At 52.8% G+C, this 22,040-nt stretch overlaps 1 protein-coding gene across 1 annotated transcript in view; it reads left to right on the top strand.

The window, feature by feature from the left end:
- Positions 1 to 22,040, top strand: part of SLC6A17 (solute carrier family 6 member 17) — a 49,888-nt gene that overhangs the window by 14,174 nt on the left and 13,674 nt on the right. Inside the window, exons 2-6 of the mRNA XM_041750231.1 lie at positions 2,318 to 2,690; positions 7,244 to 7,401; positions 9,077 to 9,203; positions 9,964 to 10,145; positions 11,849 to 11,959. Coding sequence (XP_041606165.1) covers positions 2,405 to 2,690; positions 7,244 to 7,401; positions 9,077 to 9,203; positions 9,964 to 10,145; positions 11,849 to 11,959 — 864 coding nt within the window. The 5' untranslated portion in view covers positions 2,318 to 2,404. The remainder of the gene's footprint in view (positions 1 to 2,317; positions 2,691 to 7,243; positions 7,402 to 9,076; positions 9,204 to 9,963; positions 10,146 to 11,848; positions 11,960 to 22,040) is intronic.

Raw genomic sequence — 22,040 nt, 5'->3', positions numbered from 1 at the left:
AGCAGCAGGATGAATTCTGCAGACTTGCGGGAATCCCCTTCGGTTTTCTTCAGTTGTGAGATAATGGGCAGTAAATCATACCTAATGCACTGCAGATTGTCCTGATCAGATTCCACTGCGGGCAGAGTACCTAGAGACAGGCTCCGAGCTGGAACCCTGGTGATTGCTGCCTCCAGAGGGACCCCAACCCTTCTTCCCACTTCTGTCTTTCATAAAAACTCTTCTTGAAGATGCAGGGGAGATGGGGTAGCCAGACAGACAGCCCTTGCATGTGCCTTGGGTTGTCTGCCTTTGAGGGCCATGGGCACAGGGACCTGATGACTGGGGAAGGGGGAGGGGTTCATGCTGGCAGCCCAAGCAAGAGCACAGGCCTCCCATTGTGTGACCCCTGAGGGCACCATTCCCTTATGTAGCATGCCCCCCCTCCTCCCGCAGCCAAGGGAGGCAGAGGGCTGAAGGGTCAGCAGACACACACTCCCTCCAGGACACAGTGGAACGTTCAGCTGAACCCAATGTGGAGTCCCAACAGAGAGCTGCATTTCTTTTAGAGAATTCTGAGGTCTTTTAGGCAGACTGGTTCTGTCTCAGTCACTCCAAAGCCCAAGACCTTACTGCTCCTGGGGCCTAAGGGGTAGTCACCAAAGACTCACTGTCTCCCTTGGATGAGAAAGGCAGGGAGGTGTCACCTGCTGCTGTGGCCCATGGCTTGGCCCAGGGAGGGCTGGCTAACCGCACAGACCAGCATGGGCCATCCGCATCTGTCGGGTCTCCCAGCATCACTACACAGGTAACAGGATCTGGCTGGCCAGGTCCCCTTGAAGTTTGGGTCGTAACTGGAGTCACCCAGGAGGCCTGGGCTAAGCTACTTCTGTGCAGTGCCCTGGCCCATGCTGTTTTGATGGCACCTACGGGCAGCGGGCTTCCAGAGGCAGCTCCTCCCCCCAGTGAGCGATTACAGAGCTGGGTAATTTACATCCCTAGAAAGTGCAGGGCACCTGCAGGCCATGTGTGTGTGTGTGTGTGTGTGTGTGTGTGTTTAATTTTAAATCCTCCAACCTCTCCTTAAGGAGGAGGTGCTTTGAAACATAGCAGCTTTTTGATTTCAAAGGACTCGTTTCCTTGGTGCTTTATTTCTTTAAGGGAAAGCGTGAAAGCTGGCAGGAGGAATGGGGGGGGGGCGGTGCGGGGGGGGGGGGGGGGCTGGCCCCGCCTGCATTGTGCAGACAGAAGATCTGCTGTAAGACTGTCGCCTGTCCTGTCGCTGGGATGGAGAACTGGCTCTCTCGGCGGCAGCGTGGCCCTCAATGTGGGTGCTGAGCGATGACCCAGCATCTGTTGGCACTAAGCGAACACTTCCAGGGCTGTGGTGCCAGAACCCTTAGCAGACCTGGTTAGAGCTCCTGCTGGGGAGTGAAGGGGACACGGGGGCTGGTTCCAGGTCCCCCGAAGTCAGAGCTCTAACTTTTTTTTTTTTGGCAAGCATTAATGTCCCCTGAATCACCTGAGGGTTCTGTAAAAATACAGAGACTGATTCAGTAGGTCTGGGGATGGGCCCGGGCTTCTGCGTCTCTAGCAAGCTCCCCGTGCTGCTGCTGGCCCACAAACTGTACTTTTTTTTTTTAAAGAGTTATTTATTTATTTATTCATGATAGACACAGAGAGAGAGAGAGGCAGAGACACAGGAGGGAGAAGCAGGCTCCATGCCGGGAGCCCGATGCGGGACTTAATCCCGGGACTCCAGGATCGCACCCTGGGCCAAAGGCAGGCGCTAAATCGCTGAGCCACTCAGGGATCCCCCACGAACTGTACTTTGAAAAGAAAGACCCTGGTGAAGGCAGAGCCCAGCTTCCCTGCCATCCCCCCCCCCCCCCATGGTTTGGCTACAAAGAGCTCAGGAGGGCTGGGCTTGGCCACAACCTGCACCCCTGTGAGGGGAGGTCTGGGGGGCCTCGGAAGGGTCCTGAGCACTCTGGTCTATGCAGTGATGACAGGGGCAGTGCCATGGGAGATGGCCCTTAATTTGGGTGTGGTGTCTGGTTTGGCCTCTTCTGCCCCAGTAGTTTTACCTTCAGTGATGCTCAGATAGCAGCTATGGGAGAACTGAGTCTGCAGACTTTGAGGTCCTTGGGGGGTTTCCTCTGGGGGGCAGGGAGGAAGACAAGCTCCACATTCCAGGCTGCCACTGCCCAGCCTCCAGGTGTGTGCCCTAGAGTGATAGGGGATTTGCATCCACTTGCCCACCCCCCACCTCCCTGGTGTAGTCAGCAAGTTGTTGTGGTCAACTAAGCTTCTCCTGTTCACCTGGTCACTCTTGCAGGTGCCTGGATGAGAAGGAGCTGACAACAGCAGAGTGTCACCTTCTCTGAGTGCTGGGAAGCAGGGCTGTGTGGCCCTAGTGGCACCAATGCCGAAGAACAGCAAGGTGACCCAGCGTGAGCACAGCGGTGAGCATGTCACGGAGTCGGTGGCCGACCTGCTGGCCCTTGAGGAGCCGGTGGACTACAAGCAGAGCATCCTGAATGTGGCAGGTGAGGCCGGCGGCAAGCAGAAGGCGGCAGAGGAGGAGCTGGATGCGGAGGACCGGCCGGCCTGGAACAGCAAACTGCAGTACATCCTGGCCCAGATCGGGTTCTCTGTGGGCCTGGGCAACATCTGGAGGTTCCCCTACCTGTGCCAGAAAAATGGAGGTGGTAAGAGGCGGCCCTGCCTGCCCCCAGGGTGCTCTGCAAACAGGCCGGGCTGAGGGGTGAGAAGGAACAGCCCTTTGCATATGCAGTCGAGGCTCTTGTAGGGTGGAGCTCAGGGTTCTAGAGGAAGGCTCCCCAGAAATAGCCAATAGTTAACAGCTACCAAGAGGCTGTCAGGAGTGATGATAACCAGAACACGGGCTGTGGCCTAGGACCGCCTGCAGGCAAGCCCCAGTGCAGCCAGTCAACCCTGCAAACCCGTGCAAGGTGCTTGATCTCTCTGCACCTCTCTGTTCTTCACCCGTAAAATGGGAATGATAGATCCTGCCTCACAGCAGCGTTAGGAGGATTAAACAAGCTTTACATGTAGAATGCTTCACACCGTATCTGACGCATAGTGAGGAGCAGTGGTTGGCCATTGTAATGAAATGCTTATTAGCAGGTGCCAGGCACTGTTTAACACTTGCTGGCTCTTAGGCTGAAATGCACGAAACTGCTAGTATCTGAGCATCTAGTAATAACCAAAACACCAATTTCATACAGTTCAACCATCGGATCCCTCTACACCTATGTGAGAAAGGAGTTATTATCTTCATGGTAGAGACTGTCAGTTTTGAGGCACAGAGAGATTAGATGACTTGCTCAAGTCACACTGCTAGTGACAAAGTGAGGATTCTCACCTGGACAGCTTGGCCAGGGAGTCTGAGTACGCCTGCTGCTGCCTCCCAGAGAGGAGGGGGCCTCACGCTGCCCCTTGAGTTTTAGTCCACCTAGGGGATCTTGCTCCCGGTATCAAACCCCTTTTACTAACCACTTCCAGCCATCAGGATAGGTAGCAGCCCCCTGGGGCTTTATCCCCCAGCCCCTCTGAGACAGACTGGAAAGTTCCAAAGGTAATTTGTTTTGAAACCAGGGGAACACTAACAAAAAACAAACAGAAAAACCTAGCGGGCTGAATACAATGGCATTTACAAGCTTGGACATCTGGTCCTGGGAAAGTGATTTGAGGGAGCAGAAGGTCCTTGTGCCTCTGAGTCCCCGTGGCCTGGGACTGCCTCACTCCAGCCTGATGGGTGGCCACAGCTTTGTCAGCATTTTAACCTGACTCCTTCTGCCTCTGCTCCAGGGGACTCTGGCCAGGGAGCCTGTCCTAGAGATGCAGCCCCATTCAGGGACACTCTCTCCTCTCCAGAACACACTCCCTCCAGCCCAGAGGCCAAGTCTGGCTGGAGACTTCCCCACCTTTCCCATTTCTGTTGAAAGGCAGGAGTGAGAATGCCATTTGAGCTGGTGTAACCTTCCACCAGAGCATGGTCTATTTACCATATACTCTCCATGCTTTGAAAAATCTTCCCCAACCCCACCCCAATCAATCAGCAACTGCCGTTTAGAGCTTTCGGTCTGTATGGCATGGCCAGACTCAGGTCACTGAGTTGCTAGAAGAGCAGCCCAAAGCAGAGATAGAAATCCAAGTGTGTGGTTTTCTTACGTGCTGAGAGATGCTGACAAGCAGCATCCACAGTGACTTCAGAGGGTGTGTCGTATCTGGGGACTCCAGCCGAGAACCACTAACCTTACCCCTGTGGCTTAGATGATCAGCTCTGCCTGGGCACTGGGTGCTGAATCAGGGTCCCTCTCCCCACCACACACGCTCCCAGGGCAGTGGTCTTGCCGGAGCTTTCCTGTTCACGGTGCCACCAGCCAATTGTCCAGGCGCCAGACGCCCAGACAACCCCCAGGAAAGCATTGTTAGCGGCTCAGTATTTGGAGCTCTCCATTCCTCATTCCTGCTCTCATTCTTCCATCCTCTCTGATTCCTAGAATCCCTTTTTATCTCTGCCTTTAGCCTCCTGTATCCTACACGTTTTACGGCAGGTCATCTTAAGTTTTTTGGAAGGAGGCAAATGATCTTATTTCATATATATATATATATATACAGGAAGGAGGAAACTATTTGGACAGAGAGTAGAAGCTCTGTGATTTTGAGCCATGGGGGAGCTGGTCAAACTTGGCTCAAATCTGGGTGGGCGTTCTGGAACTCTGCTTAGCTCCACTCAATGCTGACAGTTTATTCTGCATCGTCTTAGTTTCCTTTTTTTTCTGTTGATTCTTATGAAATCAGGTGCTGACTGGGGGTAAGTAACACGTAATCCTCACAACAGCCCTGTGCAGTGGGTCGCATTGAACCATGGGAAATGGCTGTTTTTCTGAATCAAAAATGGTCACAATACCAGCAGTTTCATGTGATTCTGCCGAATGTTATCATCATCTTTATATAGATGAAAAAAAGTGGCATAGAGAGATCAAGGAATGGCCCAAAGTCACACAGCTAGTAAGTGGCAGAGCCAGGGTTCAAGCCCAGAAGGTTTGGCCCCAGGGTCCGGATCTCAGCCCCTACTCGGTATGCTTCTCCACAGGCTGAGCCCCAGGTGGTCTTTCAAATCCCAAAAATAACCTCAGGATTTGCAGGAAGCAAGACCCAGAGTACAGACCTAGATGGAGACTGTAGGGCTCCAGGGGGCCTCAGAGATGCCACAGTCAAGCTTCTTAGAGCCACGTTCTGCAAAACCTCCTGACACCCTGAGCAGTGCTACCAGCTGTTCAGACGGAGGACCCCAAAGTTCCCGCAAGTCACTGAAATATCAAAGGGATTCCAGTTGTTTCTCCAGGTTGTATTTTCGAAGGTAGTAGAGAGTGTATTTCCAAATGATTTACACAAGGGTTGATAAGAAAAAAGTACCTCTCTCTACCTAACCAAAGATCCTCACCTGGACCACAGCCCCTGAGCACTGTGTGCGGCTGGGCCGTGGCACTGTGAGGGGAGCTGCGCCAAGTCCGTGCCCTGAGCTTGACTGAGGCCACCGGCCCCAGTGACAGGTGGCAGGTTGCCCGTGGCTGGTCTTTGCTGAGGGCCACTCTTTGGACAGCACATAGGTGGAAGCTGTCTCTGGTGCTGTGGGGAGAGGAGAGAAGCCTTCACAGAAGATGCCAGCCTACTCTTCAGACACCCCAAAACCCATCTCCCTGCACCTTTTGCCCCATCCAAGGGTATATGGCTGAAATATAAAACCGATGAGGCTGTGTCCCTTTGACTTTCTGCAGGTCATGTGTCTCCTCTTTCATTTCCCCAAACTTAAGACCAAGAGAGAGAACCAGGAGTCCTTCAGGCCCACCCTCCTTTAGGGGCCAGGATTGGCACTGCTTGTTAGTGACAAGTTGATGTTATATGTATGTGTGATCATGTATATGTGCATGCTTGATGAATTGGATGCTGCTGTGTACGGCTGGATGGGTTAGCGCCCCTGGAAGCCTTTCCTGATCAGTGCTTTTGGACCCCAACCCCTCCCTTGGCGTGCAGGGTGCTCAGCCGGCCCTCTGTGATGAGTCCGTGTGTGTGTGTATACACATGTGCTGACATTGCTCACGTGAAGCTGAGGGTCCTGCCTTCCAGACTGTGAGCTCTCCTGGGATAGTGCTGTACTGATTGTGCCTTCTTTTGCTCCCCAATCCGCCCCCCGCCACTGCACATGCCTGGCACAGGGTCGACCTGCAATAAACAGCTGACTGTTGCCAAGTGCCGGGTCTTGTGCTCGGGAGATGCCCTATCCCCTGAGTTTGTTGGCAAATTGGACACATGTGGACTGTCATGTTACGGGGGGGGGGGGGCAGAGCAGTGCGTGGCTGGGGGTCTTCTGGATACTCCCAGCTGGCAAGGTTTGGTCTGAGGGATACTGGGTGACCATCAGGGCACTGGTGACTGTCTGGAGCTGTCTGATGGCATTGCTAACAGGACTAGGTTGCTGGCACATCTCTCAGCAGAGATCACTCGTCTGTGTCCAGACACCATTTTAATTCTCCTGCTAAACGCTCTGTCACTTGGAATTGCGATTGTGTCTGCAGTGAGGCCAGGGACAGTGAGCTTAATTTATCATCCAGAATCTTTATCAAGATCCATTCTGTCTATCCATTATCATCCTCCTGGCTATGCTTTTCTGAACTGCTAATTCCTCTCTCGTTCCTCCCAATTAGCTGTAGATTAATGGTGGTGCTGGTCAGACCCTCTCCCTGGAGAGCTTCCAAGCTCTGCTTCCCTGGAGCTGCCAGGTCTGCCACGCTGGCTTCGGTTTCAGATGCGGGGAAGGCCGTGCCTGGGGTCTGTGCCTCTGGAGTGATCAGGGCCCACTCCACCTCCATCTGGGGTTGCTTCTCTGTGGGCTGGAGGGAGTGTGAACAGGTGTCCACAGAGTATGTTAGGAGGCGAGCTGGTCTGCGTGACTCGACGTGTGGATTCCCGAGACAGTATGGCATCTGTCTGTCTCTGAATCTAATCTTGTGAGCAGTCCTCCCGTAGCATTTCAGATCAGGGGAGTCAAGGGACGTCTGGGTGGCCAGTGCGTTGTGGGTCACATGTATAAGCCGGGGCCTTCCTGGAGGAGGAGCCCAAGGACTGGTCACAGTTTGAGGGTGGTCAGAGATGTGGACAAGACTGTAGGACATGGCTGTCCTCCCTTACCCTGGGTGCTGTGCATTCCTCTGACATCCTCTCTCCTCCCCAGGTGCCTACCTGGTGCCCTACCTTGTGCTGTTGATCATCATCGGGATCCCACTCTTCTTCTTGGAGCTGGCTGTGGGCCAGAGGATCCGCCGCGGCAGCATTGGTGTGTGGCACTACGTGTGCCCCCGCCTGGGGGGCATCGGCTTCTCTAGCTGCATAGTGAGTCGGGGGCCAGCACTGGGCACTAACCAGCAGGCAGAGGGGCTGCTCTCAGGTCCGAGGTTTGCAGACCAGAGTCTTGGGTCAAGAGCAGGGAGGGAGACCCTCTGCATGAGAATTGCTTCCAGCTGGTGTCTCAGGGCCGCATATTTCCTCCATTGAAAGTTGGCTACACTGCCTGAGGCAAGATATGATATTTGGAATTGCTACCAAGGAGGAAAGGCTGAGACATCTCAGCCGGAGTTCTCTGGGGACACGTGGACCCTCCTGGATAGCTCTGTCTGCTTACTGACCCATCAGCTCCCCGCAAGGGCAGTTCTTCCTCTTTCCTTGATTGAAGAGTATTTGAATTGGGCAAGTGTGTGGCACAGGAAAAGGCAGCCCTGAGGCACAGGAATAGAGTTGGAGAAGGTTTCGGACAAGAGTGCGGGGCTGACCCAGAAGGGGTGAGGCTTTGGAACAGTGGGAGCCAGGGATACCCCACTGGCTGGGTGGGGAACTCTGTGAGGCTCGTTCACGGGGCTGGAGGTCAGGCTCTGCTTAGCTCTCTAGGGAAGGAAACTGAGCTTCTCTTAAGGGCAAAGCACACGGGCGCCCCTGCTCACACCTGCTTCTGGAAGGGACCAAGGATTCTGTTAGGCCTGGCAGCACGGCCAGGCCAAGCTTGCCTCAGGCAGAGACCAGGGAAGGGTCTGTGTAGCTCCCGGAGTCCTGCTGGGTAATCATCTCTGCTCAGGTTGCCACGGCTAGACGCAGCATCCTCTGCTGGGGCTGGCCGTGTGTGTACACGAGTGTGAAAGGGGCTCCACTCGGCCGGAACGCACCCAAGTAAAAGAAGTGGGCGCCCTTCTCCCTCTGTACTCCCGTTAAGGTGTGCCGGAGGAGTGTCTGCTCCTGCACACCAGGGCTCGGGTGAAATCCAGGCAGCAAGCCCGCCCGGCTCGCCTAGTGGTCAGCATACCAGAGCTGGGACCCTGGAGGTGGAGGGGCCTCTCAGCATCCCCAGCCCCCAGCGGATGTAGGAAATCCCCGTGCGTAAAAGCACTGCTTCCTGAGAAACCTCTTGGACTCTCAGTCCGAAACTATGCATCCCTATTTCAAATATAATTCTACCAAGGTAGGTGATCGTGTTTCCAAGACACAAGAAGTGACATCTTTTGGGCGACAGGCTGCTGCTGCTGGTACCAAAGAGAGAGTGGTGTCCTGAGAGGAGGGAGGGCACAAGAAACCAATAAGAAGCATCGACAAAACCCCGGGAGCACTGCCTGTTGTCTACAGGGGCAAAAGCTGTGCAGGCCTCTATAGCCCCGGAGGGCAGCTCTGGAATGGTAATCCTGAGTCATCAGGAAATGATGGGGAGATGCTTTAAGCATCTTAGAAGAATTTCAAACTGGAAAGGATTAACATTTTAAGAGTTCATTGCTTAAAGGAGGGATCTTTAATATCTGAAACATTCCTTCGTGGATTGTCTGAATACCAGATGAGCAGAGGATTAGGAGGAGACCCTCAGCGCCCATGCCTCATCCCTCCTCCTCCTCATCCTCATCCGCCTTCTGCAAGAGTCTGTGCGGTCTGGTCTGCCTGAGCCTCTGCCTTGGATGGGGAGTCGGGGTGGGGTAGAGTTGCCTGTGGCCTTGTGACCCCTACCCCCACCACTGTGGCCCATTGTCCTCAGGTCTGCCTCTTTGTTGGGCTGTATTATAATGTGATCATCGGGTGGAGCATCTTCTACTTCTTCAAGTCTTTCCAGTACCCGCTGCCCTGGAGTGAATGTCCTGTCATCAGGAATGGGACTATGGCAGGCAAGTATGAGACCCCCTGAGTATGACCACCTGGGGACCCCAGCCAGCCTGTCCCAGGAGGGGCTGGAGGAGACTGAGAGGCTCAAGCACAGATTTGGGACTTGCTGTGTCACCTTGAACAAGATACCTACCCTCTCTGATCCTCATTTCCCATTCTGATGGCCCTTACCAACCGATCCCATAGAGTTCTTAGGGGGATCGAATGAAATGAGTATAGGGAAAACTCTGGAAACTGTGACTCTTGTTTAGTCATTATCAATGATCCTGTGTTACTGTAGCACCATCCTATCTGGAAACAGCCTTAATTTGTATGCCAGTCTTACAAAAGGCTAAGTGACTTATCCCACCTCACAGATGGGTAAACTGAGGTCCAGAAGTGACGTCCCTGTGTTTGCACCACTCATTTAACCAAGGATCTGGGATGGGAAACCATATGTCTGGCTCCCATGTCAGGACCTGTCCCAAGGAGCTTGAGACCAGTGCTGCCTATCCTGGCTGTCCTCCAGGCGTGGAGGCGGGTAGGGATGCATGTGTGTTAATTTAGCCAGATCCATGTGTCCTGAAGCCTCCCAGGCCCATCTGGAGCCCCATCTGGGGTCCTCAGGGTCTGCCGGAGGCTGGCTAGCCCAGAAGGAGCACAGTACCTCCCTGCCACCCACACTCAGCCAGCCGCCCACCCACTGCTGCCCTGGATGGGGGTCAAACAGAGGAGACGGCCCCGCAGCCCCACCTGAGGCCATGGCCTTTGCTCCTATTCCAGTGGTGGAGGCAGAGTGTGAGAAGAGCTCAGCCACTACCTACTTCTGGTACCGAGAGGCCTTGGACATCTCCAACTCCATCTCGGAGAGTGGGGGCCTCAACTGGAAGATGACCCTGTGCCTCCTGGTGGCCTGGAGCATCGTGGGCATGGCCGTCGTCAAGGGCATCCAGTCCTCGGGGAAGGTGAGTCAGGAAGGGAGTCAGACCCGTACGGGTTGCTGCAAGAGCCTGTGGGAGGCAGGGGGCTGAGGACCCTGGGCTACGCCAGGCAGGGTCTGTTGAGTGGGCTTGGCCTCTGGGTGGTCCGGGAGGACGACGCAGGCCCCCCGTGGAGGCGATGGGAGTGTCACTGCCGCGTTATTGTTCCCTGTGAACAGCCCACCAGGAGTGGCTAGGAGTGGGCTTGTGGAAAATCAGGGCTCTGACCCCCGGTCACCTCTGCTCCGATACCTCAGGCCCGCACTGCAGACTTTGTAGAGAGAGCAAGCTAGGAGTGCGGACCCAGGGACATTCATCTAGATCCTAGCTCCTTAGGTTCCCAAGCACACACCCCAGAAGAGTCTCTTCTGGGCACTTTTTCGTGAAAACCAGTAGCTCACCACATGTAAACTCAATGGTGCCTTGAGCAGATGGGTGCTGTGAGTGAAGGGGCCTTGGGGCGTCTGATGTTGGCTCTCCACTGCTCGCTCAGGGCGCAGCCCACACACCTCCACACACCTCCCAGCAGCTCAGACCCCCTTTCTTCCTTGTCAGGTACCAGTACTCATGGGCTACCAGGGATGGAAAGGACATGAGAGACCTTGTGGCTCAATTCACTCATTCTACAGATGAGGAAACTGAGGCCCAAAGCAGTGAAGCCCCTCACCTGACATGACACAGCCAATCAATCCCAGAGCTGGAACTAGAGCCTTGATCTGTCTGAGGCTCCAGGCTCCATAACGGACTTCTTGAGCAAGGAAGCTAAGTGTTGGGAAGGTAGAGTGTTCTTGGCCACCACCTGTTCCCTCTCCACGGGCCACAACAGTAGCTGACACTTGATGGCACTTAACCAGGCACGGCCACATGTACGAATGCTTTTGGTCTACAATAGCCTTATGAGTTAGGAAGCCTTATACCTATTTATAGATGAGCAAATGGAGGCACACAGAGGTTAAGTGAATAGCTCAAGGTCATGTGGTGGCTAAATGGTAGAGCCAGGATCGAACTCTAGTGCTGCAGCTCTGGACACACACGCTTGTGGACCTTCAGTACCATCCTGTCCAAACAGCCCTCTTGATTTGTTTTGGCACAGCGAATATTCTGTGAGCATCTCCTTCGTGTGTGGCTCTCTACCAGGCACATGGGGATACAGAAATGTGCAAGGAATCCACATGCTAGAAAACGGCACACAGTGTATAATCACAAGAGGCAGGACCTTTTCTGATGTTTTGGCTTGGGAGCCATGCCTGTAACCTCCCGGGTGCCTTCCGTCGGAGGAGCTCTAAGGACAGGGGAGTCCTCGGGGAGCCCACTGGAGTCAGGGATGGGAAAGCAGGCATGAGACATGAAGAAGTGAGGCGGGGAGAGGAGCCGCTTCCTCGCCCCCTTTGGCAGCCGTTGGGGGTGCGGAGGCTGTAGGCCCAGCCTTGCCAGCTCTTGAAAGGAGGAAGCCAGCCCCCGGCACAGCCAGGCTGACTCCAGCTCGTCTGTGCTCCTGCTTCTGCCTTGGCTCAGTGCCGGGCGTGTGGTGGGTTTGGCCCTGTGCCCGGGGGTTCCAGGGCTTTTCTTTCTGCTGCCATCAGAGGAGGCTGCCCAGCTGTGCGCAGGGAGGGGGATGCCCCAGCTGTGGGGGGGTGCCAGCCGCAGGAGGCACTCTGCCCCACGGTGGGTTCCTGTCCTCTCTGTAGGTGATGTATTTCAGCTCCCTATTCCCCTATGTGGTGCTCATCTGCTTCCTGGTCCGGGGGCTGCTGCTGCGAGGGGCCGTTGATGGCATCCTGCACATGTTCACCCCCAAGGTAAGTGTCTGGGGGGCACTGACGGCTCCACCGGGCCTGGCTAGTGTCCTGCAGCTTAGTGCTCATGAGGGCCTGTTACATGTCAGGCAGTCGCCACGGGCCCCTGGAGGCATGTACCGGGGAAGGGAGCGTGGGCCCTGCCCTCAAGGTTCCAAAGAGAGGGACCTCGCATCCATTTGGGGGAAATCGGGAAAGGCTTCCGAGAGGGGATGAGCTGGGAGTGGATCCTATTTCAATGAATGGCATTTGAACATTGCAGTCAAAGGAATTGAAGGAGCAAGTGTGGAAAAGCATTGGGCACACTTGAGGCTGCAGTGGGAAGGCAGGTTTGGCTGGGGCACGGGGGCAGGGAGCAGTGGTGGGTGTCATCAGTGCATTTGTGACAGCAGGAATCAAGAAGATGCCTAAGAAAAGGCATCTCCCTGCTGGGAATCCCAGCTAGTACCCAAATCAGGGAAGAGTGTTACAGTTTTATTCAGGATAATAGACCAGGTGGGTCGTGACCTTGTCCTTACCAAATCCATCCACATCTTCTCTCACTACATCCCCCTAGGAGCCCCGTGAGGGACCACTGGGCACATTTCACAGGGCTTTGGCAGGGCCGCAGGCATCCTGAGGTGTACAGACAGGATTCTTAATGATGATCTTTGCCACCATGTGGCCTTGCCTCCCTACCTCCCCTGGCCATGGCTACGGCTGCCTGAGCCATTCCCCTGAGGAATAAGGGGATTTCAAGGTGCTCTTCAAGGTGGAGATGCACTTCAAGGTACATCCCAAAGCAATGTACCTTGGTAACCCCAGCTGGGAAGGCTGGGGAGGTCCACCTCCAAATGCCAGCTCATCAGTGAGCAGCCAGCAATGGGCACGGGTCAGAACTCCACCATCTTGAGGCCCCCAACCTTGGCTCTCAACAGTGCCATGTCCACATGTGCTCACCCACACCAGTGCTCACCCAGAAGGGTCACACAGATGACACAGGAAGAAGAATCCAGATTTAATGGGGTTTGAAATCCCTGTTCCTTCCCAGCTCTGCTTTGCAGCTGGGAACAGCCTCTGATGGGGGGATGGCAATGGGTAAGACACCCACCACTCGTATTCATCAGATAGCAATTGCCTTGGCCCCCAGCATTCTTGGCTATAACATCTGAGGTTCACAACCACAGAGGTCCACTCTAGGAAGAGCACATGGATCTCCTGAGCCATGAGTGTGCCTCCCAAGCCACGTGGCTGGCATAAGGAGGTTGTGAACATGTGATGTCTGACAAAGAAGAAAAAATGCAAACCTCATACATTTAAGGGAAAACGGCCATGAGAAGAAAGCCAGTGGTTTTTATAAAGTACTTCAGCTGTATTTCTAGAATGATGATCAATCTCATGTTTTCCCTTGAGTCTTTCAGTTACACTTTACTGGACTTTGTGAGGAAACTGTATACTCTGGAGATGTTCATAAATGGGGAGATTCACACAGGTCTCCAGACGGGGCAGGCCCCTTGGTGGCATCCCTGTCGAGAGAGCCCAGTACGGAATGGATTCATGAGATGGGTTTCTGGGGCCAGCACCCACAGAACCACTCCCCCATTTGATTCAGGCACTCTTTAAAACACACCTATATTATAATAAATATTTGAGAGGCCGTAAAAAAATTACAGAGGCATGAAAGTGCCCTGATAGCTTGCCCCAGTCCTGTTTCTTTCCTCCTCCAAAGATAAGCACTAATCTGAATGTGGGATTTATCCTCCTAATACCTTTTTTAGAACTTGTAATCCATATATGTGTATGCCTAAACAACCAATAGCATTTATGCTCACTCTTAAACTTTACGTAAGTAGCATTGTAGTATATGCAACTTTCTGTGACTTGCTTTAGCTTTTATTATTGTTCAACCCTGTTGAGATTTATTTATAGTACTGTTTGTAGCTCTAGTGCTCCATCTTCCCGCTGTATAGTAGTCCGCCGTAGCACTAAGCTTTGTTTTGTGTCTAGTTAATGATCATTTATGTTGTTTCCAGCTTTCACCATTGCCAGTAATGCTACAGTAAACACTATTACACAGGCTTTCATGTGCACAGTTTTCTCTAGGGTGTCTGTGCTTAGGAGTAGAATTGCTACCTCAGAGGGTATGCATACCTTCAGTTTTACTAGATGGTGGCCAAATTGCTCTTCAAAGTGGTGGCAATGGTCAGCACTCCCACCAGTCTGTGTTTGTTGGACTTCCAGTTTTGCCGAGCAGATGGACGTGAGATGGTTGATGTACACTTTGAACAACAGAGGACGCTCGTGTCCAGAATCTTGTCCTGGATGTTCAGGAGATGGTGTGATGCCACTTTAGCATTTGCAGGATCCAGGACCTCCCTGAGGTGAAGTTTAAAGAAATCCAACCCAGAAGGCCCTAGAGGAGCCAGATTATCAAGACCCAGCAGTGTGGTCTCCGGCCCATCTAGCTCTTATGACTTTCAGGCTGGATAGAAGCCTGTGGGCTCATCTCGAGATCTTGCTTACTGAGCAGTTCTATGGGCAGCTCTCTCCCTTGACCTTAGATGGATGTGATGCGCAGGGAAGGACAGGCCTAAGGGCCTCCAAGGCCAAACCCTTCCATCAAGGATCCCTTTCACGGCCTATGCTGCAGGTAAAGCCAGTAATGATGGCTGGGTGAGGCTCCTTGGAGGAGGACAAAGTCCTCCAAGTCATCCACAGAAAAGGTGGGCCCCCTCTCAGAAACAGTCATCCAACTGTCCATACATGGCAGACCACTGTTGCAGAGCTCTGACTGTTCCAGTACAGGATTAGCGCGATATGATGAACCCTGGAACTATTTCAAGTTCTTCACCCAGAACAGTACCATAGAATGCTAAGAGGGAATATAAATGCTAAGGTCATTGCACACAGCTACCCAGGCTGTGCACTGCTCCATTTATACTGACCACAATGTGAATAAAATCCTCAGGGGTCATGCCATTTGGCAACCATGACAGAGTCCAAGGAGATTTTTAGCTAGGGCATCTCCAAATCTGCTTGATAAAAAGCACAGGCTCTGCATAGATATGCCGAATGTCCTCTTATAAAGTCTTCCAACATAGAAATAATATAAACTATATCTGGCCTTTCAGTCCATGCCCTCAAGCAGTCACTGTGCCCGTGACAAATGCAGTGTGGCCAGGATACCATGATGACTCGCTAGCATCTTTGATGGGACAGTAATTCATGTTGATGGCTAGTTAAGTTCTTGGTTGGGTTCCTCAGGCATCTTCTCTCCTGATTACTTTCCCTCCAGTGAAACCCTGGGTCAGCATGGAGTGCCACAGAATTCACTATGTAACTTGCTCAGCACAAAGTCGTAGACTTCTAATCACCAAAACTTTTGGAAAATGTTTATCAAAATTAAAACTGTTCATGTATTTTGGCCCAGCAATTCCATTTCCAGGTATTTGTCCTACAGATATATTCACTCAAAAACAAACTGATCTGTGCACAATACTGATCATTACAGTGTATGTTTTGGTGGCAAAAGATTGAAAACAACTTGAATGACCATCATTCATTTATCCCTTCATTAAGCAAAGGTTCACTGGATGCCTGTTATGTTCTGGGTTCTGGTGTGGGTCCGGTTCTGGGATCCAGCTATGAACCAAGTAGACAAACTTCCTGGCCTTCAGGGATCTTATATTTTAGGGAGACAGACAATATAAGATTAAGGAGTTTTTGGGTGGTGTTGCTAAGAAGAAAAAATACAGCAGAGAAAGGAGGATTAGGGATACCAGAGAGGGGATTGCTTCAGATAGTGTTCAAGGAAGGCCTCCTTGAGAAAGTGGCATTTGAGTGAAGACGTGGGAAGTGGGGGAGCAGGCTGTGCGGATATGTGGAAGGAGCACATTCTATTCCGGAGGAGGCAATAAACAAAAAGGCCTTGGATATGTCTGGCATCTAGTTCAAGGAGACTAATGAATCTAGAACAGGAGGGGAAAGGCATAAGGACATGTGTTCAAGGGGCTAGTGGGAGCCAGGTTATGAGGGTCTTGTGAGCCAGGTAGGACTTTGGTGTTTACTCATGGTGATATGGGAGCCATTACAGGTTTTGAGCAGAGAAGCAACTTGATCTGACTTCCGTCTTTGAAGGATACCTCTGGCTGCCATAGAGAATCTGAGGGGGCATGGGTGGAACAGGAAGACATACCAGAAGGCTCCATCCTTGGAGCCATCCAGGTTCTAGAATTCATGCAGGTGAGCGGTGACTGCAATTTGAGCCCAGGTGATGGCAGTGGGAGTGATAAGAAGCGGTCGGATTGGGGATATATTTAGGAAGTAGGGTCAACAAGATTTGTTGTTGGATTGGACGTGAGGGGAGAGAGAAAGAACGATCAAGGATGACTCCAAGTATTATGCTGAGTGAAGTAAGTCAATCGGAGAAGGACAAACAGTGTATGTTCTCATTCATTTGGGGAACATAAATAATAGTGAAAGGGAATATAAAGGAAGGGAAAAGAAATGTGTGGGAAATATCAGGAAGGGAGACAGAACATAAAGACTCCTAACTCTGGGAAACGAACTAGGGGTGGTGGAAGGGGAGGAGGGCGGGGGGTGGGGGGGAATGGGTGACAGGCACTGAGGTGGACACTTGACGGGATGAGCACTGGGTGTTTTTCTGTATGTTGGTAAATTGAACACCAATAAAAATTAATTTATTAAAAAAAAAAAAAGGATGACTCCAAGGTCTTTTGCCTGAGTGCCTAGAAGCATGGGCTTGACATTTATGGAGACAAGGGCAGATGGTAAGAGGAACAGGTTCAAGACTACTTGTTTGGGCCATGGCAGGTCTAAAATGTCTGAGAGATATCCAGGTGGAGATGTGAGTAGGCAGTTGGACAGATGAATCTGCAGGTCAGGTGGAGATAGAAATTTGAGAATCAGAGAATTTAAAGCTGTGGACAGTGAGAAGGAGAAGAAAGCTGAGCCCTGAGCACCAGGAACCAACATTTAGAGGTTGGGGGAAGAGTAGCCAATGTGGGAGAAGGAGGAGGAGGAAGAAGAGGAGGAGGACAGAGACATGGATACATTGATCCCAGAGGTAAAGCAAAGAAACTACTTTAAGGAGGGAGTGGCCAGCCAAGTCCGAAGCTGCTGAGAGGTTAGGCAATGAGCACTGAGAAATGAGCAGTACACCTGGCAGCAGAGGGGTCCCTGGTGAGCTCCACAAGAGCTGTTTTGGGGACAAAGTCTGAGAGTGGTGGGTTCAAGGGAAAATGGGACATGAGGAATTGGAGACAAGTGGTAAAGACCACCTGTTTTCAGGAGTTTTGCTATCAAGGGGAGTGAGAAATGAGAAATGGGTGGAAACATGGGATCAAGGGTGTTATTTCAGAACTTTGCACAATGATAACAAAAATCCATCATACACTGCTGGAGGGAAGGTGGACTGGGGCAGCTGCTTTGGAAAACAGCCCGCCAGCTCCTCGAGAGGTCAGACAGAGTTAGTGTACAATCCAGCAATTCCACTCCTAGGCACATCTCCAAGAGAACCAAAAACACGTTCACACAAAAACTTGTACACAAACGTTTGTGGCAGCATTATTGACAACGGCCAAAAAGTAGAAGCAACTCAAATGAACTGTTGAACGGAAAAATCAAGAGTAGTATGTTTATCTGATGGAATATTATTAGGCCATAAATGGGAATGAAGTCCAGACGTGCTATAGCGTGGATGTACCCCAAGCACAGTACACTGAGTGAAGAGGCCAGTCACAAAAGACCACACATTGTGTGATCCTGTTAATGTGAAATGTCCAGAATAGGCAAAAACTGTGGAGACAGAAAGTAGACTAGTGGTTGCTTAGGGCTGGGTTTGCGGGGAGGTTGGGAGATGAATGCGGGGTATGGGCTTTCTTTTTGGGGTGATGAAGACGTCCTAAAATCGCTTGTGCTAATGGCTGCACAGTTGTGTGATGTGCTAAAAACCGTGAAATCATACGCTTTGTAAAAATCCAGCAAAGACTGGGAAGTCAGTGCTATTGGTGGAGGGGACCAGAGTCCTTGAATGAGCAAGAGAGGTGGGACCCAGTGTCCAAGCGGAGGAGCGAGGAGGAGGGGAGACGAGGGCCAGCCCGTGGGCGCGCACGCTGGCAGCAGAGAAGGTGGTGAGGCGCCCCTCACCGCGGGAGCTCTCCTCCCATGTGCGCTCAGGGCCACGGTGTGCGGTGCAGTCGGCCAGGCCAGCACGGTGCAGCTGCCACCTGCGGGTCCCAAGCGGGACACTTCCTCCTGCTTCACGCCTCAGAAAGCATGCTATTTCCCAGTTAGTAGGTACTGAGAACAACCCCGTGTTTCATAATGGGGGTGCTTCAGCCCATTTAAAGTCCCAGTGACCCTCGGGGCAGGGGTTATTCTTGCATTTTGCACGTGGGGAAATTGACACATAGGGAGGTTATAGAGCTCGTCCAGGGTCCCAAGGTGCGTTGGGTGATTTCTCCAGCTATGCTCAGCTGCCTGGGGGCAGGCCCAGAGTCAGTGGAGGGCTGGAGCAGAGTCAGGAGGCGCTGACAACAGGGGACATGGAGAGAGGTGGTAGGGGAGTTCAGAGGGTAACAAGGGCATAACCAAGTGATGGACCATTGACTAAGCCAATGAAGAAAGGAAGTTAGGCTACAGACAACGTAGGGGAGTGAGATGTAGGTGAGTCCCAGGGAGGCTGAAGAATTTTTGGAGTCATGATATGAAGAGTGAGCTGGAAAGGTAGGGTGCTTTGGGGTGCAGGGTCCTTAACTTTGAGACCCTATTGGAGCAGAGCTCTCAGATATGACAGAGGTTTTGACACAACCCTAGGAGTGGGGTGAAGGACAGGATTAGTGGGAGGGAGGAGTGGAGGGGACCAAGAACTCTGATGGCAGTAGAGGGACGGAGAGAGAATACCGTAGAATAGGAGCAATGACCTGGAGGAACAGCTTACACCCCGTCCGCCTCCAGGCCCAGCGCAGCCTTTCTGAGAACAGCCCGGAGGGCTCCAGGGGTAGCCCGGCCATAGCCCCCCCCCCCCCCCCGCCCCCCGGCCAAGCAGCCTCCGAGCAGCAGGCTGGTGCATCAGGATGCCGGCAGGCCCTGGGAGCAAGTGACCAGGCCTGGGACTCCCTTGAGCAGACTGTGGGAGCGGGGCTGAGAGTGCACAGGGGCCGCAAGGGCAGCCTGCCAGGAGCCCCCGAACTCTGTGGGCTCCCAGCTCTGCATGATGAGGAAATAGCAAGACTGGATAGGGTGGTGGACTCCTCTGGTGTGGACGGTAGGGGAGAAAGGGGAATACACACACACACACACACACACACACACTCACACGTAAATATGTATGTTGGGGGGCGTGTCACTGACATACACATAAAATTGCCCCGGACAGGCGTGCAAGCAGCAGCTCTCATGGTCACGTGTGGCGAAGAGGAAGCGTGTCTGGATACAGTGTGGGGCAGAGGAGGCCTTGCTGTGCCTTTTGTGCTTTTTGAGGTTTAAACCACGTGTCATCAATTGAGATGAAAGCTGCGCAGTCCTCCGGGGCCAGGCCGGCACAACCCGAGACGTGTGCAGCTTTGGCATCTGCCTCTCGGCCCGCCATGTCCGGGCTCTGGATGCGCAAGGGTCGTCCCCCCCCCCCCCCCCACAGTGAACCAGAGTGCCCCAGGGCCAGAGCGCGTGCTGACCCTTAGAGGGAAGGGGTCCCGGGCAGGGGGCACCAGAGGTCCTCGACCCCCACAAGCAGCACAGGGCTCAGGCAGGATGCCCGGGCAGGCCAGCCCTGCTGCCAGAGGCTGCGCTCTGGAGCCCGACAGTTTGTGGTTCGGATCCCAGCTCATCATTCCGGGGTCGGAGGGCAAGGTCCCCGGGGAACTCGCTCAGCGGCCTCAGCCGCGGGTTGGGGTGAACTCTGGGAGCTCCCCGACAGCCTGGCCAGGGGAGCACGGAGGCTGCTCCTGGCCTGCGGAGAGTGCGTGGGAAGCCTTAGTCATGGTCATTATCTCCGTCGCGAAGGGGACGCTGTACCTGGGCGCTCCAGGGAACCCGGCGCTCCAGTGCCATCTGGTGTCTTGCGGCCGCAGTGGCTCTCGCCCGGCAGGTGCTGAGAGCTGAGAAGCAAGGGCGCTCCAGTCACGCACCAGCTCAGGCCAGGAGCTCAGGAGCTGCTTGTGGATTCCAGAAGCATCTTCGTGCAGCTGACTCAAATGCATGAGACACCTTGTACTCTGCTTGAGGAAGTGACTCAGCCCTTGTGCCAAGGAAATGACAGGAAGCCCTTGCCATGATTCAGGGCAGGCCTCCTGAGTGGGGTGCAAGCCTTGTCTTCAGTGGAGAGAGCCTGTCTCCCACCTCTCCTCTTGAGTCACATCCTGATGTTTGGCAAGGACGTTGGGCTTCCTGAGGTCTGGCCGTGGGTTCATCCTCCACGGACACTATGATCAGGACCCTGGCATTATGAAACAGGACCCCAGAAATCCTGATAGAGCTCCTCTGTCTTTTTAAAATTTTTTTGAAAGATTTTATTCATTTATTTGAGAGAGATAGAGAATGAGAGCGCACAGGGACATAGGGAGGAGCAGAGGGAGAGGGGAAGCACTAAGCAGGGAGCCCAATGTAGGGCTCAGTCTCAGGATCCTGGCATCATGACCTGAGCCAAAGGCAGACACCCAATGGACTGAGCCTCCCAAGGTGCCCCCTATGGCCTTGCTGGAATTATGCACCAGCACCCCAGAAATCCTGAGAGAGCCCTTTTAAATTCAAGGAACAACAGTTATTGAATCCTAAAGGTGCCTGACTCAGTTTACCTGTAGATGAATGTGGAGATCTAGTCATCTCCATCAGCAAGAGAGTCCCTCCATGCCCCATCCGGAGGAGTGTCCAGGGGCTGCTCACATAGGGCACTGTTCTTCTCAAAGCTCAAGCTTTGGCACTGTCAGGTTCTTTCCTGGGGCCTCATTAATATCACTAAAATTGGATCTACCAATTTTCTTCAAAATAATCTAGGGATGGGGAATGGGGGATACAGGGAGATCAGATTGGCCCTATGTTGGTAATTGTTGAAAATGAGTGATGGGGCAGCCCGGGTGGCTCAACGGTTTAGCGCTGCCTTTGGTCCAGGGCCTGATCCTGGAGACCCGGGATCGAGTCCTGCATCGGGCTCCCTGCATGGAGCCTGCTTCTCCCTCTGCCTGTGTCTCTGCCTCTCTCTCTCTCTCTCTGTCTCATGAATAAATAAAATCTTTTAAAAAATGTTCCATATGTTTTAAAAATGAGGAAAGAAGAGCAAACATACAGTCTTAACATACAAATAGTTTTTATTCCCATGCCAGACCATCACATCTAAGATATTCCTACCCTGTCCTTTGAGAGTCTGTCCCCCAAGTTATAGGTTCAGCTCCAATGATGCAGTTTGGGATTATGGCAGCCTCCCTAGGGTGGCTGTCTCCATTTATGGAACTCGGCCACACACAGTGGCTGGGCCTAGGAATTTACCCATGTCTTATTTTTATGTTTAGGGAGGGATGAAAATCCTAACAATGATGTGTTTGGGTCTCATAGATGGTCCAGATCCTTTTGTAAAAACTTTAGTAATGATTGATATAGATGAAAAATGAACTAATCACTAGAAGAAGATGAAGAGGAGGAGGCAGAGGACAGGGCAGGGGGGAGGAGGGAGAGGGAAAAGCAAGAGAGAAGGAAAGGAAGCCAGCATTAAAATAGCCATGTTTTGGAAAGTAGAAGTTTAAAGCCATAAGGATCTTCTTGTCCCAGGAGCCTGGATCCTAGCACCGAAAGGCCAGTACGGTTTCACAGCTCCAGGTCTGGTCCTTCTGCTCGGCTCACCCTGAAGAAGCAGCCTGGTCGGACTCTCTTGCCCCCCACCCTTTTCCTCGTCTTCCCGTGCATCAGACTCTGCTTACAGGAAGATGCACAGGAGATGGGCTCCCCTCCCCCCAAGAAACACAAAGTATCGAAAAGGAGGCAGACCTAGAAGCCTGTCATGCAGGTACTGACCAGAGCTGTGAGAGCCCCGCGACCATGACTAGCTCTCCCAGAGGAGAGAGGAGAAATCACTGCCCAAGGAGGAGGTGAT

Source organism: Vulpes lagopus, chromosome 3, assembly GCF_018345385.1.
Source record: "Vulpes lagopus strain Blue_001 chromosome 3, ASM1834538v1, whole genome shotgun sequence".
Classification (NCBI taxonomy): domain Eukaryota; kingdom Metazoa; phylum Chordata; class Mammalia; order Carnivora; family Canidae; genus Vulpes; species Vulpes lagopus.
This window is presented reverse-complemented; position numbering and strand designations above follow the sequence as displayed.